At 36.4% G+C, this 20,183-nt stretch overlaps 1 protein-coding gene across 2 annotated transcripts in view; it reads right to left on the bottom strand.

Annotated features, from left to right (window-relative positions):
• The window catches only part of FAM184B (family with sequence similarity 184 member B), a 39,116-nt gene extending 23,346 nt beyond the window's left edge, over nt 1–15,770 (bottom strand). For both annotated transcript variants that reach the window (XM_033513606.1, XM_015625421.3), the window contains exons 1-2: nt 14,639–15,770; nt 28–762 (exon numbers count right to left, since the gene is read on the bottom strand). In XM_033513606.1, the coding sequence (XP_033369497.1) occupies nt 28–762; nt 14,639–14,773 (870 nt within the window). In that variant the 5' untranslated portion in view covers nt 14,774–15,770. The remainder of the gene's footprint in view (nt 1–27; nt 763–14,638) is intronic.
• Nucleotides 15,771–20,183: the final 4,413 nt, after the last annotated feature.

Here is a 20,183-nt window from a genome sequence, read left to right as displayed (position 1 = left end):
GCTAGGGATTACAGTCTCATACTCTACCTGTATTTGCTCCTTCAGCTTCTGGGAATGCTTCTTCTTTTCATTTATCTTCTGACTTTTCTCCTCTAGGTCTGCTTCCAGCTTCTTTACCTGCTGCAGCAATAAACCTTTTTCAGGCTCTGGACACTTCTTTTGTTCTGTTTCTCTTTGTGGACAGTTTGTTTCTATCACAGATTGCTGCATGGCTTTTTTCAAAGTCTCTTTTCCTGTCTCACAAGGGGCTTGCAGTTTTCTTGTTTTCTGAGTATACTCTTCAGTTGTTTTCTGGTTCTTGCTCTTCAGGTTTTCCATCTCATTTATTACAGTGTGTCTTTCCACACTACATTTTTCATCTAAATTTACTTCTTTATCTAGATTTTTTAGCAGTCCATCAAACTCCTTATTTAAATGTAGAAGTTTGTTTTCAAAGTCTGCATTGGTATCTACTGTGTCTGTAGAAAGGCCTATCTGTGCTTGTTTCCCTTCTGTTCTTGACTCCTTCTCTTCTGCTTGCTTTTTACACAATACTAACTCTGCCAAGGCTTCTTCCTTCAATCTCTTGTGTTGTGCTACAGCAATTTCAAGGGCCTGAATATGCTTTCTCAGTAATTGTTCTTCTTCAACTTTGCTTTTACACTGAAGAATTGTTTCTCTTGTCTCAGCAAGAATATTCTGAATTTCTTTCTCATGAGCCTCTCTCAGAGCCTGTATACTGTCCTCATGTTCATCATTCTTAGTGTTCAAGGCATATATCACCTATCAAACAAGAAAAATAGAAAAGTGAAGTATCTTGTGAACAGTAGCCATTAATCCAGTTACTGTATTTATCAAAGTGTTAAACACTAAAAGAGAATTACTGCTATAGATTAATTTTTTTTTCTGGTGGTGGCTCTTTGTGTTGTTTGGGTTTGGTTTTTTCCACCAGGAACAGAAGGGACAATTATAAACTGCAAAACCTTATAAAAAATGAAGACAATACTGTGATAAACAATATTTTTTTTTCACTTTTTGTCAGGAATTTCTTTTGATTCTAGGTAAGTTGTCATTTTTAATATGAAGAAGGATGCTGGGTCCCTTCTCTAGCTAAGTGACTCTTTATTTGAAGCCCAGTACATCTGACCTTCAGTGCAGCAGGACTACTAAAGGCCACATTGTCTTTAGCATGACAAAGCACTGAGCACCAGTAGTGGCAAATCTGAACAGTGAAATCTGAGGTCCTGACATCCAGTTCATGTGGACCAAAATCACTTCCTGATGTAAAAGAAAGTATGAAAAGCAGATTAAATTCTGCACTCCTGGCTCCAGTCAAAACGCCATGGAAGATGCACTCCTGGAATCACATTCCTGAGAAGTCAGTTTGGTCAGCATTTCAGGGTAGATATTACCAAACTGCAAGCATCTTTTGACTTTGTTCTGAGAAATGTTCAGGCAGTGTGTTTCAGGGTTTTTCCCCAAAATTTCAGTAATAGCCATAAATCTCAAAACAGCCCTTAGCAAATTCAAGAAATTCTCTGATAACAACAAGTAATTTTTTCCAAAAAAATGATTTAAACCATTTAATGCTTTATTTTCTTTTACAAGATGCAGAACAAAAATTCTTATGACTGTAATACCTTATTACCCTAAGCAGGCTTCATCTGTTACTGTAACATACACCAAATATCTCTCAGAGAAACTGTTGCACAAGCACCCTACTGTTGCTTCAAAAAGAAAAAGTTATTTGAAGCCCACAGTAACCTGAAATGAGGATAAATGCTCAAGTCAAATTTACAGCTACATATAATTGCACAACAGAATAACTGCCTTGAAAAGACACGTTTGTCTTTTCATACCTCCATTAGGACATATGGGGGATAATCCAGTTTCTACTGGACATAGTTATCTAACTCAAGGAGAACAACATATCATGTATGAAGGTTTTCCACTTGCATGCCTGGTTAGGGTTTTTGGGGGATAAATTATTACTCAAAAAAATGGGTTTGGAATTTATACACAACTTCTGACAGATATTTTCAGACCGGCCTGAACCAACAGAAGTTAAAAATAGTCTTAGACAATGTTTGATAAAATCATAGCCTTAATTAAGTAGATAAATAAATAAATACAGAAACAATGCCACAACTATTTCTTTAATTATGCTAGGGTTGTGGCTCTATAATCTGCAAATTTTTATCAGGGCAAGTGTCAGTTGAGAGTCCAGTAAATGTCTTGACTAGAATAAGTGTCACAAGCCTGCCATGTATTATATAAGTCCAGAATATATCTTCAGAATTACTGAATTTGCTTATCTATGTCCAACCACTTTTTGTGCTATCTGTATATAAGTAACATATTGAATTTCACTCAACCATAAATGAAAGCAAATACACAAATACATCTTGTGTATAGCCAACTTCTTCCCTGGCAGTAATGAATTAGGTACAGAAGACTTAAAGTCACAAATGCAAAACACAGTCTGTATTTACGATACTATTTACGATAAACATTTGACAAAATAGTATTCTATACTCAGCATATTTCAGAAGAATATGAGACAAGAAGTTATTGTCTAAATTTAGATAGGTATATTTTGGGGCCTTAGATTACAAGCCATTAATTCTTCTCTGTTATCTTTAACCATTTTCCTTTGATATGGAAAGAACTACAGTGTACTGAGCAGATTTCTTAATCTCACTAACTAAAATCATTATATAACTAAAATCATTATATGAACAGTTCTTATCTTATCTTCTTATCAAGTGACAGACATAAAAATTCCAAGAAGATTGTTCTTCTACATTTTCCACACTGAATGACCAGTAATTAGGTTAGGTAACTCTTCAGTTAACTAGGTCAGATGCTGATGATCATATTTCTGTATTTCATTCCACCAGTAAAACAGAAATGAATATCCAGCGACTCATCCAGTGACTCAGACTTTCACTCAATGATAAATTTATCTAGTAAATCACCATGGTCTGTCTCATGCTATGTTGTGTTCAGGATTCCTCTAAAATCAGACTTTATCATAGAGGTTTCCCAAATTCCACTAAGCATTAGACTACCACCAGTACCTTAGGTGAGTTATTTAAAAAAATGGAAGAACTTGGCCTCCCTGTCCCATCTATTAATCCTACACTTCTGTTCAATACTGGCTAGAACCACAATGAAACATTTTGATTTGCATGCCCTTAAATTTAATCTTCAAGCCTGAGTGCTGAAATTGACTCCTCCATATCTTAACCTTCTTAAAAGATTTAATTTTGAGACGGCTGCTGCTCTCTACTTTATGAAATTTAAGCCCTTCACATGTGCCTTTCACTCCCTACTGAATATAGCTTCTATATTCCTATTCCAGATACCTCATTTTGAAGACTGGAGTTATATGAGATGAATCCTGTGCTTTATGTGATGAAAGGAAAAATACTGAAAAATTATTTCAGACCTATACATTGTGAGTGTACACTAACGTGGTATAAATTGCTTAACAGCTGTGTTGATAAGCAGCTTTTAAAAAGCAGCTCTAAAACTGATCATTTGACAGTACAGACAGAATAGATTTCAAACGAAAAGAGCACATTATTGCTCTTGGAGTCACTACCATAATACCAATGGCTTCTGCTGCTTACAGGTCTCCAAAACCAAATGGGTTGGGAAACACTATACTGAATTTATAGCACCTAAGTGTAGTATGTCAGGTTGATAAAAACATTATTACACACATACACTTGAATTTTAAGAGTGCAGTGAATGAGAATACATCTTATTTGTCCTATTTTATCCTACAAATGCTGTAAATCTAAATAGCACTTCCTTTCTTTTTTTCCTTATGGTGATATAAATCAAACAAACAAACAAACAAAACATTCAACTGCACAATAACAGTGAAGACAGAGTTAAAGCATTTAAACCAAAAATTACTCTCTTCCTACAGTAGAGTTAAATACTATTCTTAGAGTAATCATAATGTAAAAATGGTTCTAGCAGGTTACTTTTCTAGCTGAATAAGAAATAATACAATTTGGTATGGAAAGTGAGGAATAAGGATGAAAGATTAATCAAAGAAAAGCAAAAGATCATAAATATTCTTCCCTCAGGCCCAAGCTAGCAGACACAAAATCTTCCTGACAAAAAAAGGCTTAAAAGCAAAAAAAAGAGTAAGAAACAAAAGAATGAGAAAAGGCCCTGGATGAAGCTGCCAAACCAGGGTACTCCCAGCAGCACTCTACACAAAGCAGGGAAGGAGACAAACTTCTATTACTAAAGAAGTTTGCTAGAGGCTCACTGATGCCAGGTGACTCTATACATCATCTCCTTTTCACTACTAACAATATCTTGTCTTCACTGGCAGATGAATTTGTTTCTTTGAACTCATCTTGCTGAGCAGAGCAGAGTAGAGTGAGGTACTGATAAACACTCCAGCCTTAAAGGTCTCTTTAAAAGCAAAGGACAGAGAAATTATCAAAAATTGCTTCAGTTATTTAAACAAATGGCTCCTCTATCCCTTAGCCTCCTTTGTCATCAACTCTACAGGTCTTCAAGAAAATTGACCCACCTCCCACAATTTATCAATTAATACTCTAATCAGTCTCTCATGTTCTAACACTGAAGAATAATGATTTTAATTAAGGTACAGGCCTAGGCTATGATTACCTACAATGCTGATCCAATCTTACACTTATACTGATTTCATACATAGGTGATAAATGAATCTGCTCTAAGGTATGACCCGGAGCCTAAAGAGCTAAGTCTCAGCTCTCTCCTTGCATTCTCTATGGTTCCTTGAAAGCACAGGAATAATTTCATGCATCCAAATATTTGCAGCAACTGTTCATAATGTAAACACATATGTAGTGTTGTGTAGTATAAGAGAAGCTTTAAAAAGAAAGTCACTTCAAACATCCCAAAATGTTTCAGAAGAGGTGCAAGGCTTGTATTCTACACCAGAATAAATCCTAATTACAATAATAAAAATTAATTTTGCTCCAGAAAGTTCTCTTTTATTTCAGGATGAATCTATATCCTTTCATCCATTTTAATAAAGTCCTTCAGACCATGGAAGAGTGCAGTGGTGCAGCACAGAGGTAGCCAATAGCTCTGTATGAAATCCACCTGTGTTTAGATGATCTGATGTCTCTTGGGCAGAAGCTCATGGTACAACGTCGCACCCTCGTGAATGATGAGGCAGTCTTCCCTCATTTAGAGATTCACAGTAGAAGAGGGCAAGTTGGTCTTACATTTTTCAAATTTGAATGTATCACTCGTTTTTCCTACACATACCATATATTACAGTCAGTCAAAAAAATACAGTGAAATACTAAAATGTATCAAGAAAGCATGAGCATAAAATGTCTACAGGTTTCTAATATATTTTGGTACATTTTTTGACTCTTTCAGCCCCTCTCTTTGTTCGCCCTTCTTTTGATTTAAACTTAGTAGAAGAAAATAACACAGGTACATTTATTTGATCCCATTTTTTACCTTTTCTTTTTCCTGCTTTGTGTAATACTGAACACAGAAAATGATAGCTTAGTGTTTTATGTATTGCACCCAGTCTCTGAAGTGTGATTGAACGTAAAATGAGCTCTGGCCTAAATTTTACTAAAGAGACATCCAGTTGTCCCTCATTTGTATTTTACAGTTTCTAATAAACTACAAGAATAATTGCCAGGCAATTTAAGAATTAGGAAGGTAAAGTTATATTGCAAGAATATTTCCACAAGCAGAGCAGGTGCTAAAGAAAGCACCAGTAATTTCAGCAAAGAAAAAATAAGCTGTAGAACCACAAAAGTTAATTGGGAGTCCAGGAAGTGTCTTGACTGCACTGTCACAAGTGTAATCTGTGTTGTATAAACCCCCAAAATGTCTCCAGAATTACTGAATTTGCTTGTCTATGTCTTGTAATCAATTTTTGTGCTATCTGTATATGAACAATGTATTGGGCACCAATACTACATCCCAACAATTTCAGCAAAGTAAAAATATATTGTAGAATCACGGAAGTTAATTCTCGAAAGAGACTCCTCTGCTGGGAGAATATCAGGCAGTTTATTACTGAAATTTCTTCTGGAACTGTTCAGTAAAATCTACTCAACTTTAATCCCTTCCCTTTACACTGGTCACAAATCCATCTGCTATGACTGGTTGTAAGCAATGCCTCCCCAGCATGGCAAGAACTAGGTCTTCCGAAACAGTTAAGGAAACATTAAAGACTTCTCCAGATCTGACACGGAAATTCTGAGAGAAACTGGTTGTTCTGAAACACAGCTACCACATAAGGAAGTCTGAGGAGGAATGCAAGGAAATGTTTAGAGAAACCCTACACATTTAATTATCAGGAAGATGTTTCTTGCATACAAGTTGGCATTCATCTCACCCAACATCGTCCATTGCATCACCACACATCTAATCCAGTTTAGTCAAAGGAGAAAGGTCCTTTGGTGACTCCAAAGGACCATATTTCCCTTCCCAATACAGGTGTCTAAATCAGGTGACACAAGTGAAATTAATTGCCTCATGGGTTTATATCATTTCTGCATATCCCAATATCAGCTTCTCCCTTCTACAGAGCTGAGAGTCCCATGCAAAGGGAAAAAAGTTTCCATTCTCAGAAGCTGAAACTGATAAATTGCCTGTTCTCTAGGGTTTCTTTCCATCTTGCACTGAGTTATATTGACTCCATTTCTATATACCCACTTCATGCTGTTTTACCAACAGTTTACAGACCAAGAGATATTGGGTGTTTATTTACTGAATGCAGTTTATTTTGTCTTCCATTTATATTCCTTATTTCCTTCCATTTTGTTTAGATGTTTATGACTCACTTTGAACTAGTATAATCTATTAATTTGAATATGTTGTTTCTTTTTACTTCCAGATCATTACTTATTATGTGAAACAATGCAAGAGCTAGCCCAGATCTTTGTAGTATATGCTTCCCTACATTATAACTTTGTAAATATTTTTTCAGTTCCTGACTCATGTTTTATCTTATATGTCAAAATTTTCTACATAAATTTGAAATAATTTTTCAAAACTTTCAAAAATTTTTCAAAAAATTTTTCAAGTAGAAAACACACTATTTTTTTTAGACTCTGTGTCCAATTAAGAGCTAGAATAAATAAAATCAGTCAGCATGACATTTACATGAAATTCATTGCTACTGCTTTGTTATCCCTGAGGTGATTCAAATTCATCTTGAGCACATTTATCAGGTTAAGCTCTATTCAAGTGTTGTCAGAGGATCACATTATTTTTCAGTAAAAGCTAAATTAGGTAAAAATGTCTGTCTATTAAAAACCACAGAACTAGATGAAAACACTTGAAAAGATTATGCTTAGACGCTGAAAAATCAATGTCAATTAACACACATACATATGTAGGCAAGCAGAAAGGCCAATTGGTTTGATTTCAGAGTTCTTTCTCCTCACATTTTGAAATCTTTGTCTCAGTGAAATGCTTACCTCCTTAAGATCTCAAATACACCCATGAATCTAGGCTATTATAGTCTTGGACAAGTTCAACTTTATCTTAGGAAGCTCTGTCAGATGTATAATGTGCAAGAAGTAGAGGATGTGTCTGACAGATAGATATATGTCCTCTGTCCATTGTTGTCACTGTAGACCAGGTGAATTTTTAGTACACAAGTGATGTCACCAATTCTGTGCCAGTAGAAGGAAAAGAAAAAAGACCTTATTGCATGAAATTAATTCACTGATAATTTAGTTCTGGTTATAGTTACATATCAAGATCTTCTAGGATATAAACCTATCTAAAACTCACAGAAGTTTGATCTCAATTATTTTCCAAAAATATGTGCTAATACATTTCATCAACCAGATTTAAATACAGTGGTGATAGCATTATTTTGCTGAAATAATACTCTATTTTGTGAAATGTTTCATTACATCCCAGACTTCTAAAGAACTTTAAAGTCTAAATTGCAGACACATGTTCAGTACTTTCAAAAGTTTTGTTTGGTTGGTTTTTTTTTTGTTCCTAGGTAGTTACCTGAAATTTTATGCTTCCAAAATGCTTTCTGATTTGCAGATTACAATAAAGCAACTTTGTCCAATTTTACAATAAACACAGTATCCAAAGAGACCTTTCAAGTAAGCTCTCACTTGATTACCACCTTTCCAAATATTTACAGTAGAATTTGGAAGTCTTGCAAATGTAAGTTGTAGAACTGTTGATTTACTTATAGCTCAAGATGGAAGAGATTTTTCCCAAACTAATACATAGTTTTGTAGAGACAATTATTATAATTTATTTAAAACACAATATTCTAAGTGTTGCCCTTTATGTAAATCTGTGATAAGCATAGATAAAATGAGTCCTGTTTCTTCCTAATCCAAACTAAAGCATTATACAGATTGGATCAAATTCTTACTCTCCTACAGTTTGCATTCTCAGGGAGGATTTTTTAAAATTTAAAAGATTTCTTTATGCATTCTAGATACTTTTCTAATTAAGAATAGAAACCATCAGAACTCTCAGGTATCTATGAATTTATAATACCAGTTTCTTCTACTACAGGCACCAAAATTTAAGTTCTTGCTGCTGTAAGCAAATTCAACTAAAAGATCACAGGGATTCAAGAAGTGATTGTAAAATGTGTTGAATAAAAATCCAGTTAGGGCAAGGAAGTATTAAGACACTCTGCCAATCTCCAGAAAATCTCACAGATTAATGGACACTTTCTGGGATTGCATCAATGATCACAAAACCAAGAAAGTTTAACCATCATTTATTATCAGAAAAAGTGGAAGCAGTCTGCAACGAGTGTAGTGGCGACACACTGAGTTGCTTTGCAATGTCCTGTAATTCAACAGAAAATTCATTATTTTTATGAAATACTGAGGCATATCAGTATCTTAGTAAAAACATTTCAACATTGTAAAACATGTAAAAGTACTAGCTATAGTTCCTAACAACCTTGTTATCAAATTCTAGATCATCTCTCTGGCTGAATGGAAAAAAAAAAAAAAAAAAAAAGTAAAATAATCAACTGCAGGCTTATATTTACATTTAAAGGTAGTGTTTCTATAGCCCTCTATGAAGGTTATATAGTTACAATCAGTGGGTGCATAGTCACAGCCAGATGCTGTAGCTTCCAAAGATAATTAAACCAGAAGGCTTCTCTGGTAGTAACCCGTTCTAAGTTAAAACTGTGTTTATTTTAAGCACCTAAAAACCAAGTCAGACAAAGTTCTGAACAACCACATATTAAAACATATAATCTTAAAAACATATAATTAAAATTATAGATTAAATAGATTAAAAACATATAATCTTCCTTCAGAAGAGTTTCACCCAGGTCATTAAATTAAGAAAAAAATAAAAAATTCCCTATTTGAAAGCAGTCAATTTGTAGTTTATAAAATAAAGGCAGTATTTCCTCAGTGATAAAGTTGTGTGTGTTCTGCTGTCTCCAAGCTTTGCAAGACAAATGAATATGAATTAAGTAAAATGCCAAGTCTGAACCAGCACCAGTCAAATTCAAACCAGTGAAGTTTGAGTTATTGTGCCCCACTGGGGGTTGGATAAATTAACTCAGACTTGGTACTGCACTAACTACGTTCACAGACTTCCTGCCAGTTTTAAGCACATGCCAAAAAGCCCCTGAAAACTCACATGCCTATCTGTTCCTACTTAAAAACACAGGTTAAGTAGTTTTCAGAACCAGACTAAAGACAGTCTGGTTGTAAACAGGCAGGAAAAATAGTGAGACACTTAATGTGTTTAAGATATGACTGTAGAGGTGGCAACAGAGGGAGGTCTACCTCAGTGTTACAGACATTTTAACAAAAAATAGAAAATCTTTTAACTAATGAGGATGTGACTGCTGGGGGTGGGGGGAAGAACATGATAATTTATGGAAAAAAAATATTTTATATACAATATTCAATGCTGGAGTGTTCAAAAGCCTAAAATACATAGCTCAAAATATTTACATGAGACTGTCTTCAACTGACTTGGAACTGACTTCTAATTTGGGTATAATTTTCACAATTGTGAAACATACTGGTTAAAGGAAATATTAGGAGAGAGGTACTATTATAGATTCACTGAAAAAGGTACTTCTAAATATTAACATTAAAAAAAGACAGAACATGAAAAAGCTATAAGCTTGCAATATTCCTTTGTGCAATTAATGGGCCATTAGATATTTTATTCCCTAATGCCTATAATTTGCATATTAATAATATGCAAAACATGTATATAAACATTAATTAGGATTTGTTGATAAAGAGACTTGAATTTATTATGTACTCTGCATTATAAAGTAGTCTTGAGTTGTCACTTTCTAAGACCATCAGATTTTCTCAAAACTGGTAAAATTCGTGCCAAATTTGTATGGTAAGGTAGTAATTAAATATATAGATGTCATTTCTATCCCTTGAATTAATTTGAATGATAATTTCTAGCTATCCAAATAAAATACTAGCTTTTCTCCTAATAGAAATATGGCTTTAATACTGCTTTTGACTAGCTGATCAATAAAATTTTATGATATTGCACATGCATTTAATAATCCAGAAGTTCTTTTTTTTAGAGAGGAACCCTCTGTAAGGAAAAACACAGTAATGACAAGTTATGAAATCTTAGTCTGCACATTCTTGTCAGTTCATAGGCAAAAATAATGATAGCTTTGAAATTCTGATAGCAAATTATACACAAAAATCATGAAAACAAATACATCAGAAAGTACTTGGGAATGTGGATGGCTGATTTTGTTGGTCTTGTTAGCACATAATTAAAGTAGTTTTATAAATAGATTCTATTTGCCTACATGGAAATATTTTTTTTATATTCCTTGCCCAGAGGAAAAAATACTGTTACTCCAAAAGCATGATCCTAGCTTTTATTCTATTATATTTTGCTTCATTTTTGTAGAATATTAAATATGTCTCTAGAGAGCTGAGATCAAAAAACCTCAAGCACACAGGAGAATTCTGGTAGTATAATAACTAACCGCACAACAGCTGAACCACTGTAAGAATTGGTTACCGAGTACTGTTAACACATCACAGCAAACAAGGTCAATAAACTTAAACTACAGGAAAAAGGCAGCATTTTTCAACAGGAACATGAGTAGACCACAGAAGTGCTCTGTTAGACTTACCCAGCTGTCAGGTGCTTCCAGAATAAACCATTAAAATCTGATCATATTTCACATCTAAAACCAATAAATGGCTGATAGCTCTATGGCAAATAAAGTAGGAAAGGTTAAAAGAACTAATATATAGCCCTGCTACAAGACACTGAAGTGGTGTAAACAGTCTATGCCCTCACACATGTGCCAGGTCATTTGCTAATTCTTCAGTATATTTCTACCCACAAGAGTGAAGCTAACAGAACTAAATATGAGTATATATTTTTGTGCAGAAGTCAGCCATCCCTCCCTTAAACAACATAGGATAGAGGGTTTTGCTTTTCTGGCTGATTTTCCACTGATGCTTATTAAATAATGGTTGTACTTTCTACCTTGCTGACTGAACTGAGGCACTAAATCTCCTAGTGACTGCTGGTGATAAGCAGTCAGAACATGTAACGTGTAACACTGTGAACTGCTCCACGCAGAGTCATTAAGGAACATCTGCCTATGCTGCTGCTTCTGGAAGAGGAACACACTTGCTTCCCTTTGACATTTCTTTCCCCTAAAGGGAAAAAAGGGTTTGTAAGCGCATTTTACCAGCAATTAACTTTTCTCTGCCTCAGCATTCTTCTCCTCTGTTACAACTTACAGTATCCAAAATATATACACAAAATTCTTGTCAGACTACTTGACCAGTAATACAGCAATTTAAAATGTGCTTCTTAAAACAAGGCTCCCAGATTTGCAATATAGTCAGATGAACCCCGAGGGAAAAATGGTATTCGAGAATAACTGTCTTCTCTCATTAAAAAATACCCCTCCCTTGGTGTCCTGGAATTTGTTTGTAAGAAGAAAACAGAACTAGTTTGTGGCTTAGGTAGCTCTCTGATCACCAGGTACTGTCACCTTCCTAGATATTCATATTAGGCTTGGTTTCAGAACTGCAATCCAGAACAGCAGGTTTGGTTTGAGCCCCACTGGCAGAGGTTTGAAAAGAAGCCTGAATAGCATGGATAACTGCAGCGTATCTAGTTCCTGTCAGCCCTGGCCAAACTGCCTCTGTTAATGAGCGCTGATCCACTTTCCTCAATACTCTTCTTCAAGAGTTCATTTGAATATCTCATCCTATTTCAAGTAAAAAGATCTATGCTGAGAAACCATAAGCACAGGAAAATCCCATAATAGCCAGCAGATGTTACAAATTCGTAGCTTGTGGCAGCAGGGAGTGACATCCCAAGTGTCTTCTAAAAGTCACCATGCATCTTACACTCCACGTTATTGCTGAATAGATACAAAAATACAAAGAAATGGGAAGCATGAAACAGCATGCCAAGGGTCCAATGTCTTATGGAGAAGTTTGAATGTCATTATTGGTATTACAAATAACTACTACAGAGTCATGCATTCGGCTACAATCAAATAGAATTCAAATACATCCATTTCAAGAGATGTGAGCTACAAAAAAATAGTAGTCTGTGGCCCAAAGCAAACAAGACATTGCTAAATGTTTGTATTTTTTGCAGTTACTGCCAAAAATGTGCAGAACAGAAAAAATGTATGCCCGAAGGAATGGAAACTTCCTATATTCTACCTCTTCACAAACAGAAATAGCAGGGCAGTAGAATGGGAGGAGCTCTCAGAGTCTCTGTCCAAATTACCTGTTGGGATTCCCTGGATCCCTGTATTCCTCTAACCAGCACCTTAAGGCATGATCAGCACTACATGCAAGGATAGAAACTCATCACCTCACCCAGTTAATTTCCTGTTGATATCTTTACACACTTTGCCTTTGAGAGTAGGAGGAAGCCACGAGTGACTATGTAATAAAGAGAATGGAAATCACTATCTATATCTAATACCTTATTTACATATTTTGTATTCATCTCACCTGGCACAACACTGAGTGGATGAATAATGAGATCATTATCTCCTCATCAATGAAAATCTAAAGTCACTGAGGCAGAAGTTGCAGCTGTGCAACAACACGGCAGTATTACATACTGGGTTAGAAACTAAAAGAAAAGTACTATGGGTCATTTAAATTTAGGAGGGATTTCATTATAATCATTCTGACTGTAATATAACCCAGAAAACAGTGCTTTAAAAGGGAGCTCTTGAAATTCCTAGGGCAAAAATTATAACAAATTTCCCATATAGCCATTTTTCAGCTCATCTGGTATCAGATTTTGCTTCTTATGTGCTTGCTGTTGATACTGCATTAGTCTACATAGAATTCAGAAGGGAAAGCATGTGATTTAAATTCCAGTTGTGCCATGCATTTTCTGTAAGTGTAGTGTTATTGCAGAGAAAATTGCTCTCTAAAAGCCACATTCCAAAACAGAATAATTTGCTTTTCAGAAGCAGTTTTTTGAGCTTCAGGTATAAATAATCTTTATTTCAGATAACTGAAAAGCATCTAGAGGGAAAATTCTATCAAAACTAAAGAAATCCACCCACATGTACCTTAACAGCAGAAATTTAGCAAAAGACATCTGAAAAAATGACTGCAATAAAATTATGCAATATATGGGCAAAAAGTAAGGATCTTATTGTGCACAAACACCATAAAACAAATATACAAAGAACCTGTAAAGTAAGTATTGGTATAATACAGGAATAATATAGGAAGTATATGGAATTAGAGGTAGCTCTTGTTTATGTATTGATGCACAGGATGTACATTATCACATACAGTTATCATGAGATGAGAATGATAGCACTGTAACTAGTAAGCCATTCTAACTTGAACATTTAAATGACTTCTTATTTTTTGATCTGTAATTTTACTCAATGTATTTTCATTGCTAATAAGTATCTATCAATTGCATCAAGGTTACAGAACATGTAAAAGCTGTATTAGTAAACAAAGTTTTTCTCACTGACAAAGATAGAGCATAAGAACAGGTTAATAGGTAACTGCCATTTCCTACATATTTTCTCTTATTTCTTAACGTCGTGTGGAAAATATTGAGTGGTTCAGTATTGACTAAAAGTTTTAAGTACAATACGTAATTTAGTCCTGTCTGTTCTCCGCCTCCTTTTACAAACGTCATTTAAAGTATCTCTTCTTATGCACATCAGGAACAATTAGCTGCGAGTCATAGTACTATTGTACTGTAATGCCACGCGTTGGCTGCAGTTTTGCAACAATATTACTTGAGAACCTCTATAACGCAAATTACTTGCTGTCTTCCTTAATTCCAGGAGAGAAGCTGATACTGTCAATCCCTCTCAACAGCTCCCAGACAAACGCCACGTCTTCGCGGAGCTGAAGCTCTTCTCATTATGGTCGCACGGTAATTAGAGCGGTTCAGTGCGAGGCGTCCATCGTCGGCCACAAAGGCAACCCCTAAGGATGGGCTGCAGCCGCCGCGGGGGAACTGCGCGGATGGAAGTTTGTGCACGCAAACGATGTTCTCGGCAACAGCCTAAAAGGAGAGGGCCCGTTTCTCTTCCCTCCTCTCAGACAGGGGCATCAGAGGAGACAATTCCCTGACACCCCCGGCCAGGGCAGCCTCACCTCCCTGGAAGGACTGCAACAGCGAGACTTACCTTAGTGAGCTGGGCAATCTTCTTGCACATTTTCATGTGCATTTCCCGACTGCATTCCTCTGCCGAGCTGCTGCGAGCGGCTTTAGATCCATTGCAAGTCCCGGGCTGATGAATGTTGTTTATGCCAGAGGCCATTAGGCTTGAATTTTAATCACGTCTGTCTGCGTACGCTCCGGGTAGCGCGATCCCGGCCCCGCTGCTCGCCCCCCCGGCTGCGCGCACTCACAGCCCCCGGCGCTGGAGGAACTTCAGCCCCGAACAGGGCACGCTCCAGCCGCCGCCGCCGCTCCCCCTTCTCTGCAGATGTCCCAGTCCCTCAGCAAAACACCCAGGCGAGCAAGCAGATAACAGCATGTGCAAACGTCCTGATTGGGATTTTTTTTTCCCTCCCCTTCTCTTCAAATGGTTGAGCTTCCGCCAGGAGAAGACGCCAGCGGCTGGGTGCTACAAATTCCCCGCTGGGGTCGCTGAGCCAGCCAAGAGTCAGTAGCACAGGAACCGCCGGGAATCTGTTGTAGGAGAGATCGCCTGAAGATTAAACCATGCTGCCTTCTTAAGTGTCAAAGGACTGCAGAGGTAATCTGACAAGAGAGTGTTGGCACCTTTCATAAACTCTGTTATTTTGGCAATCCTCTTTAAATTTACCAAGATGGGCCAGAAGTGACGAAGAAAACCTTTGCTGAGATTTTGCTGCTGCGATGAAAGCAGAATGGGAGTCAAGGGACCCACAAGCACAGCTAAGCCCAGGAGCTGTGTCCAGGATTCAATTTGTTGCCTCACCCAAGGAGACTGTCTCCGTTCCCTTCAGTTACATTAAGCACACTGGAAAGGTGCCTATAGAAAACGGTATTACACGTCTTTTTTATTTATATTTTTTTTTATGTTCACACTGTTTCAAAGAGATCAGGCTTGGACATGTAAAATAAATGAAGAACAGAAAAGGCAGAAAAATACACACATAAAAGAAGGCAAGCTATTAAGATAATGGGATTTTTTAAGAGAATGCTTCAGTAAAGTGTTACGCAAGAAGAAAACTGTTGATGAGCACGTTTAAACAAGTCTAGAAGAAAAGAAGCAAGAGAAGGCCAAGTAGGATGAAGTAAGAGAGGTAGAAAAGAGGAAAAGAGAGAAAGAACAGATAAGAGAAGCCAAGAGCTGCCCAACACCCCTTTGATGTGTCACTGCAGCCAGCACAAGAGACCCCATGGAACTGCTGAGTGCTCCACCACAGGCCCCGCTGATTTGCAGCCAGCCAGAGAGGCCATGAGGCTGCTTCTTCCCCGCTGTCCCTACCTGGAAAGGCATGCAGCTTTTTCCAGTCTGATCTCCTGGCAGTTCTTGCCATCCTCCCACTTTACTAGTGGTGGGTTTAAACAAAGAGCTTCCTGAGGAGTATGAGAATTGAGGAGGAGGATTATCTGGTGTCAGTTAATGGTAGGGCAGAAGGAAAACAAAAAAACCTTGTGAGGGCAAAGAGAGACAATAATGTTAAGAATAACACTCCTAAATGGCGAATATCAGGGCAGAAGAATACCTACAAGGCAGTAGGGAGAAGGAATACTGCAAAGACAAGAAGACCTTGGGACAGGGAAATCAAACCCTTGATTGCTGAGAGAAAAGGAGAGACTCTAAATCTCCAGAGGCAGAAAGAATCTTCACTCCAGGAATGACAGGAAATGAAGACTGAGAAATGCAATGTATAAATAAAAATGATCACCATTGAGAGATGCTAAGCAAGGAAATGATGTTTAGCTCAGAAAGAACTTTAATAAAAAAACATGAGACACAAATCTGTGCACAAAGGAATGACAAAGTACAGTTTCTTTATTCACTGGCACTAGTATCCAAGATGCTACTTGAACTATTTCTGTGACTAGGACATAGGGACATGCCACTGCTAATTGTCTGATATCTGCTAGGACGTGTTAAACAAAAGTTTAACTCAGTTAATATTTTATAATACATTCTCTATATGGTCATCAATTTGAGAAAAAAGGCTAGGAATTTAATTATATGTAAGATTTTGATTAAATTGACAAGCTTATTAGGACAATCAAGACAAGAAAAGAGCAAGGACTGGAGCAAAGTCCAAACACATTGTTTCCTCAGAAAAAATAGAACAAACTAAGTGAAAACAGAAAATTGCAAAAGCTTTTACAAGTACTTACAAGAAGTTAGCTGTTTTATCACACAGGTGGACAGTAACATTTATGGCTGTTCTATTAAACACTGGGCCTGGATGCAGGGGTGGATAGAGACTTGAGACATCTATATGAGCATGGCAGAGAAGAGAAGCACATATCTTCAGATACATTGGAAAAGGAATAAACTACTGAGATATCTTCAAGCAGGCTGTTTATGAATTTTGGGACATGAGAGGGAAAGAACTTGAGGCTTGAGGCTTTGGTACAAGATGATGTTTTAGTAGAATATAATTTGTCACCGGTGGTATGCTCAGTCCAGACAAGACTTTTCAAGCAATACTTCAAACCCTGGAAAAGTTTAAATTAGATCTCATGTAACAAAGGAACATAAATTCACAGGTGACTCAAATTAATTTGTTTCATTACTCGAAAGAACCCAACTTAGTTTCAATAACAATTTCAGCATATAATGCCAGAACATTTCAGTGAGCTTTTAGCTTATTTTTCTTTTTTTTTTTGTAACTGATCTAGGAATCACCAATAAATAAGATGACAAAACAAGGACGTCACAAAGCATAATCTAAATGTGTACTATACAAATATAGGTTTTGTGAGAATCACATAGAACACAAGTAGATTACAGAATGTGTCTGAACTTGGGGCAGTAGATGGCAAAGACAGTTTAAAATATAACCAGAAAATGCACACACTTCTTCTTGAATTATTATTGCTGCAATCGTTTTTGGTAAATTGTGAGACAAAGTCATCATGTCACAATAGTTTTTATAAGTCATTGATTCATTGTACACAGGTTTGTAGCCTTGCTGTTCCAATATATTAACTAATTTTCTTTCCATAAAAAACCAAACATTCATGAACAAAAGACTATAAGCCTTTCATTTTTGATACCTCCTGCTTGTTGAGCACACAGACTATATAACTTCTGTGGTCTCCTGACTAGCTACTAGTTACTATTAAAGGAGCCATAGCCTCAAATTCCAAGACATAAAAAATATATTCCTGTTGCAAATGTTTAGTACATATGTAAATATTTAATACGTTAATACTTTTGTTTAACATATTGCAACAATATGAAAACAGCTTTTCTAAAATACAATAACACAATACAGCCCAATTCTTCCATTGTTTGTCTGAACACTGTGCTCAGCGAGTTGTTTTTTTTAATGTACAACAGCAAAGTTAAACTGATTCCCTAGATTATAATCACTATTTTGCAGTCAAACAAAATCTGCCTTTGACAATGGTAGAACAGCTAGTCATTAACTGTCATGTTATGTCAGAACCGACGGCATGGGGCCCTGGGCAACCTGAGCTTGTGGGCAGCATCCCTGCCCATGGCATGCCATGGGGTGGCAGTAGGAATTCAATGATCTTCAAGGTCCCTGCCAGCCCAAATTTTCCTGTGGTTCTATGTTTCAAATGAAAAAGCTGTATTACTAAAACTGACTTCAAACTTCTCAAGTTAGAGTGTCAATACAGGAAGATACACCCCTAAGTGAGATTCTAATTAAATTCCTAAATCACTACCCTCATTTTTGATCTCCACTTACACTTACTTTGGTCCTAGAGTAGCTTTTTGGCCCCAGAACAGAGAATCCAGGAACCATTTTCTCTTTCTTGGACAAGGGAAGAAAAAAGATAAAGAGGGATAAAAAAGAAGAAAAATAAGAGAAATAGGGGTAAAAATTATGCTGCTCACCTAATTCACTATTCCATTTCCAATAAAACTTGTTTTGGGATTGTGTACAAGTAAAATGACAAATGTGAAGTGTTTCACTGATACATCTTGGGTAATTACCCATGTTATACATAATTACATATAAAAATATTATATATAACTACTTTATATTTTTAATTTCTTCCTACCTCATAAAACAGAGCATTCCAAAAACAGTAGAAGGGCTACTGATTTCCTCATTGGCTGAAAACAGTAACTAGTCAAAAATTTAGATACAATTTTATAGCTGACTTACATTTATACAAGTTTTGAGGAATGTGGTGGACATAAACTCAGATTCTATTGCATCATGATGGCTTGATTATAGATGAAACATTACTGTTTATGTTTTAAATAAGGATATTGGAACCAATCAGACACCAACAAGATATATTATCAGATATAAAAGCCTTTGAACACCTAACGGGACAGCATCAACTTCCATTTTTTTGCTAATTCCATTTTTTAATCCAATGACCTACATTAAATACTACCATAAGGTAACTGGCATGCAGCAAGTTTGGCCTACCCTGTGGCACTGTATTTGCTCACATAAGAGGACCTACAAAGGAAAGAGAATGGTTCTAGAACAGTGAGTCAGAAGTAGATCATGGCAGATAAGGTCATTTCTTCAAAAGACAAGGAAAAAAGCTGGAACTAATAGAGTGCATTATCCTCCAGAGCCTGGAGCACTATCCAAGGTTCAGAGTTTCACCATTCTTTTCTGGATAGAACTGTGAAATCCCACTGGCTACAACCTCTTGGCCTTCATTACATCCTTGGCCTCCTAGTCAGTCATTATATCCATCCCTCAGGAAGCAGCTGGTCCGCACTGAGCTTGGAAAGTTAGGTCAGCAAGGAACTGAAGGTGCAGGGCAGAGCTGGAATGGATTCCTAGGCTCACAGGCAAAGGCTCTGGCTTTAGGCTAGGCAGGTCAGGGCTCATTAAAGTTAATTAGTGCAGTCAAGACCCTGAAAAGTAAGCTGTAAAAACTATGATAGCAACACTTCTATCAGTTGAACAAGGCATCTGGTATCACAGGAACATGGCCAGCATTTGTTACCCTACTTCAGCATGTTGTTTACCTACACATGAAGTATCAATTGTACTGAGAATTTTCTATTTCTACCTGTAAACACAAACCCTAGCAGAAATATTTAAAGCAGTCTGGAAGAAATAAATCTCGTATCCTAGATTAAATCCATGGTAAGGGACTATAAGGCATTCTTCTTCTGTAGACCTAAGATGCTGGTAGGCACAACTAGGATACTAAACATGTGAATCAAAAACCATTCAGTTTGCATTATGATTTCACTGAAAATAAAAATCCTGTGCTTTTAATGCCATAAGATTCACAAAGCTTTATCTGCTTGTCTTCCTATTTGCATATTTTTGTCTACAGACAGGGATTCTATTGCAGAAAAAAAAAATCTATATGAGGTAATTATTCAGTAAAAATACATTAAATAGAAAGATTGTTACACATTGTATTTCTCCACAAAATTTAACCTTAAAAAAAAAAAGTTCAACTCATTGAGGATTTGCAGTTCATTATAGTGGTTTTGTAGAGTGACTATTTCTCCAGCATAAAATGAAAACTTTTAGAAATATGTTAATATGTAAGATTCTATATTACCATTGTATTTGTGCATATAGAATCAA

The sequence above is a fragment of the Parus major genome, chromosome 4 (genome assembly GCF_001522545.3).
Source record: "Parus major isolate Abel chromosome 4, Parus_major1.1, whole genome shotgun sequence".
Taxonomy (NCBI): domain Eukaryota; kingdom Metazoa; phylum Chordata; class Aves; order Passeriformes; family Paridae; genus Parus; species Parus major.
Note: the sequence above shows the minus strand (reverse complement) of the source record. Positions and strands in the feature narration are given on the sequence as shown.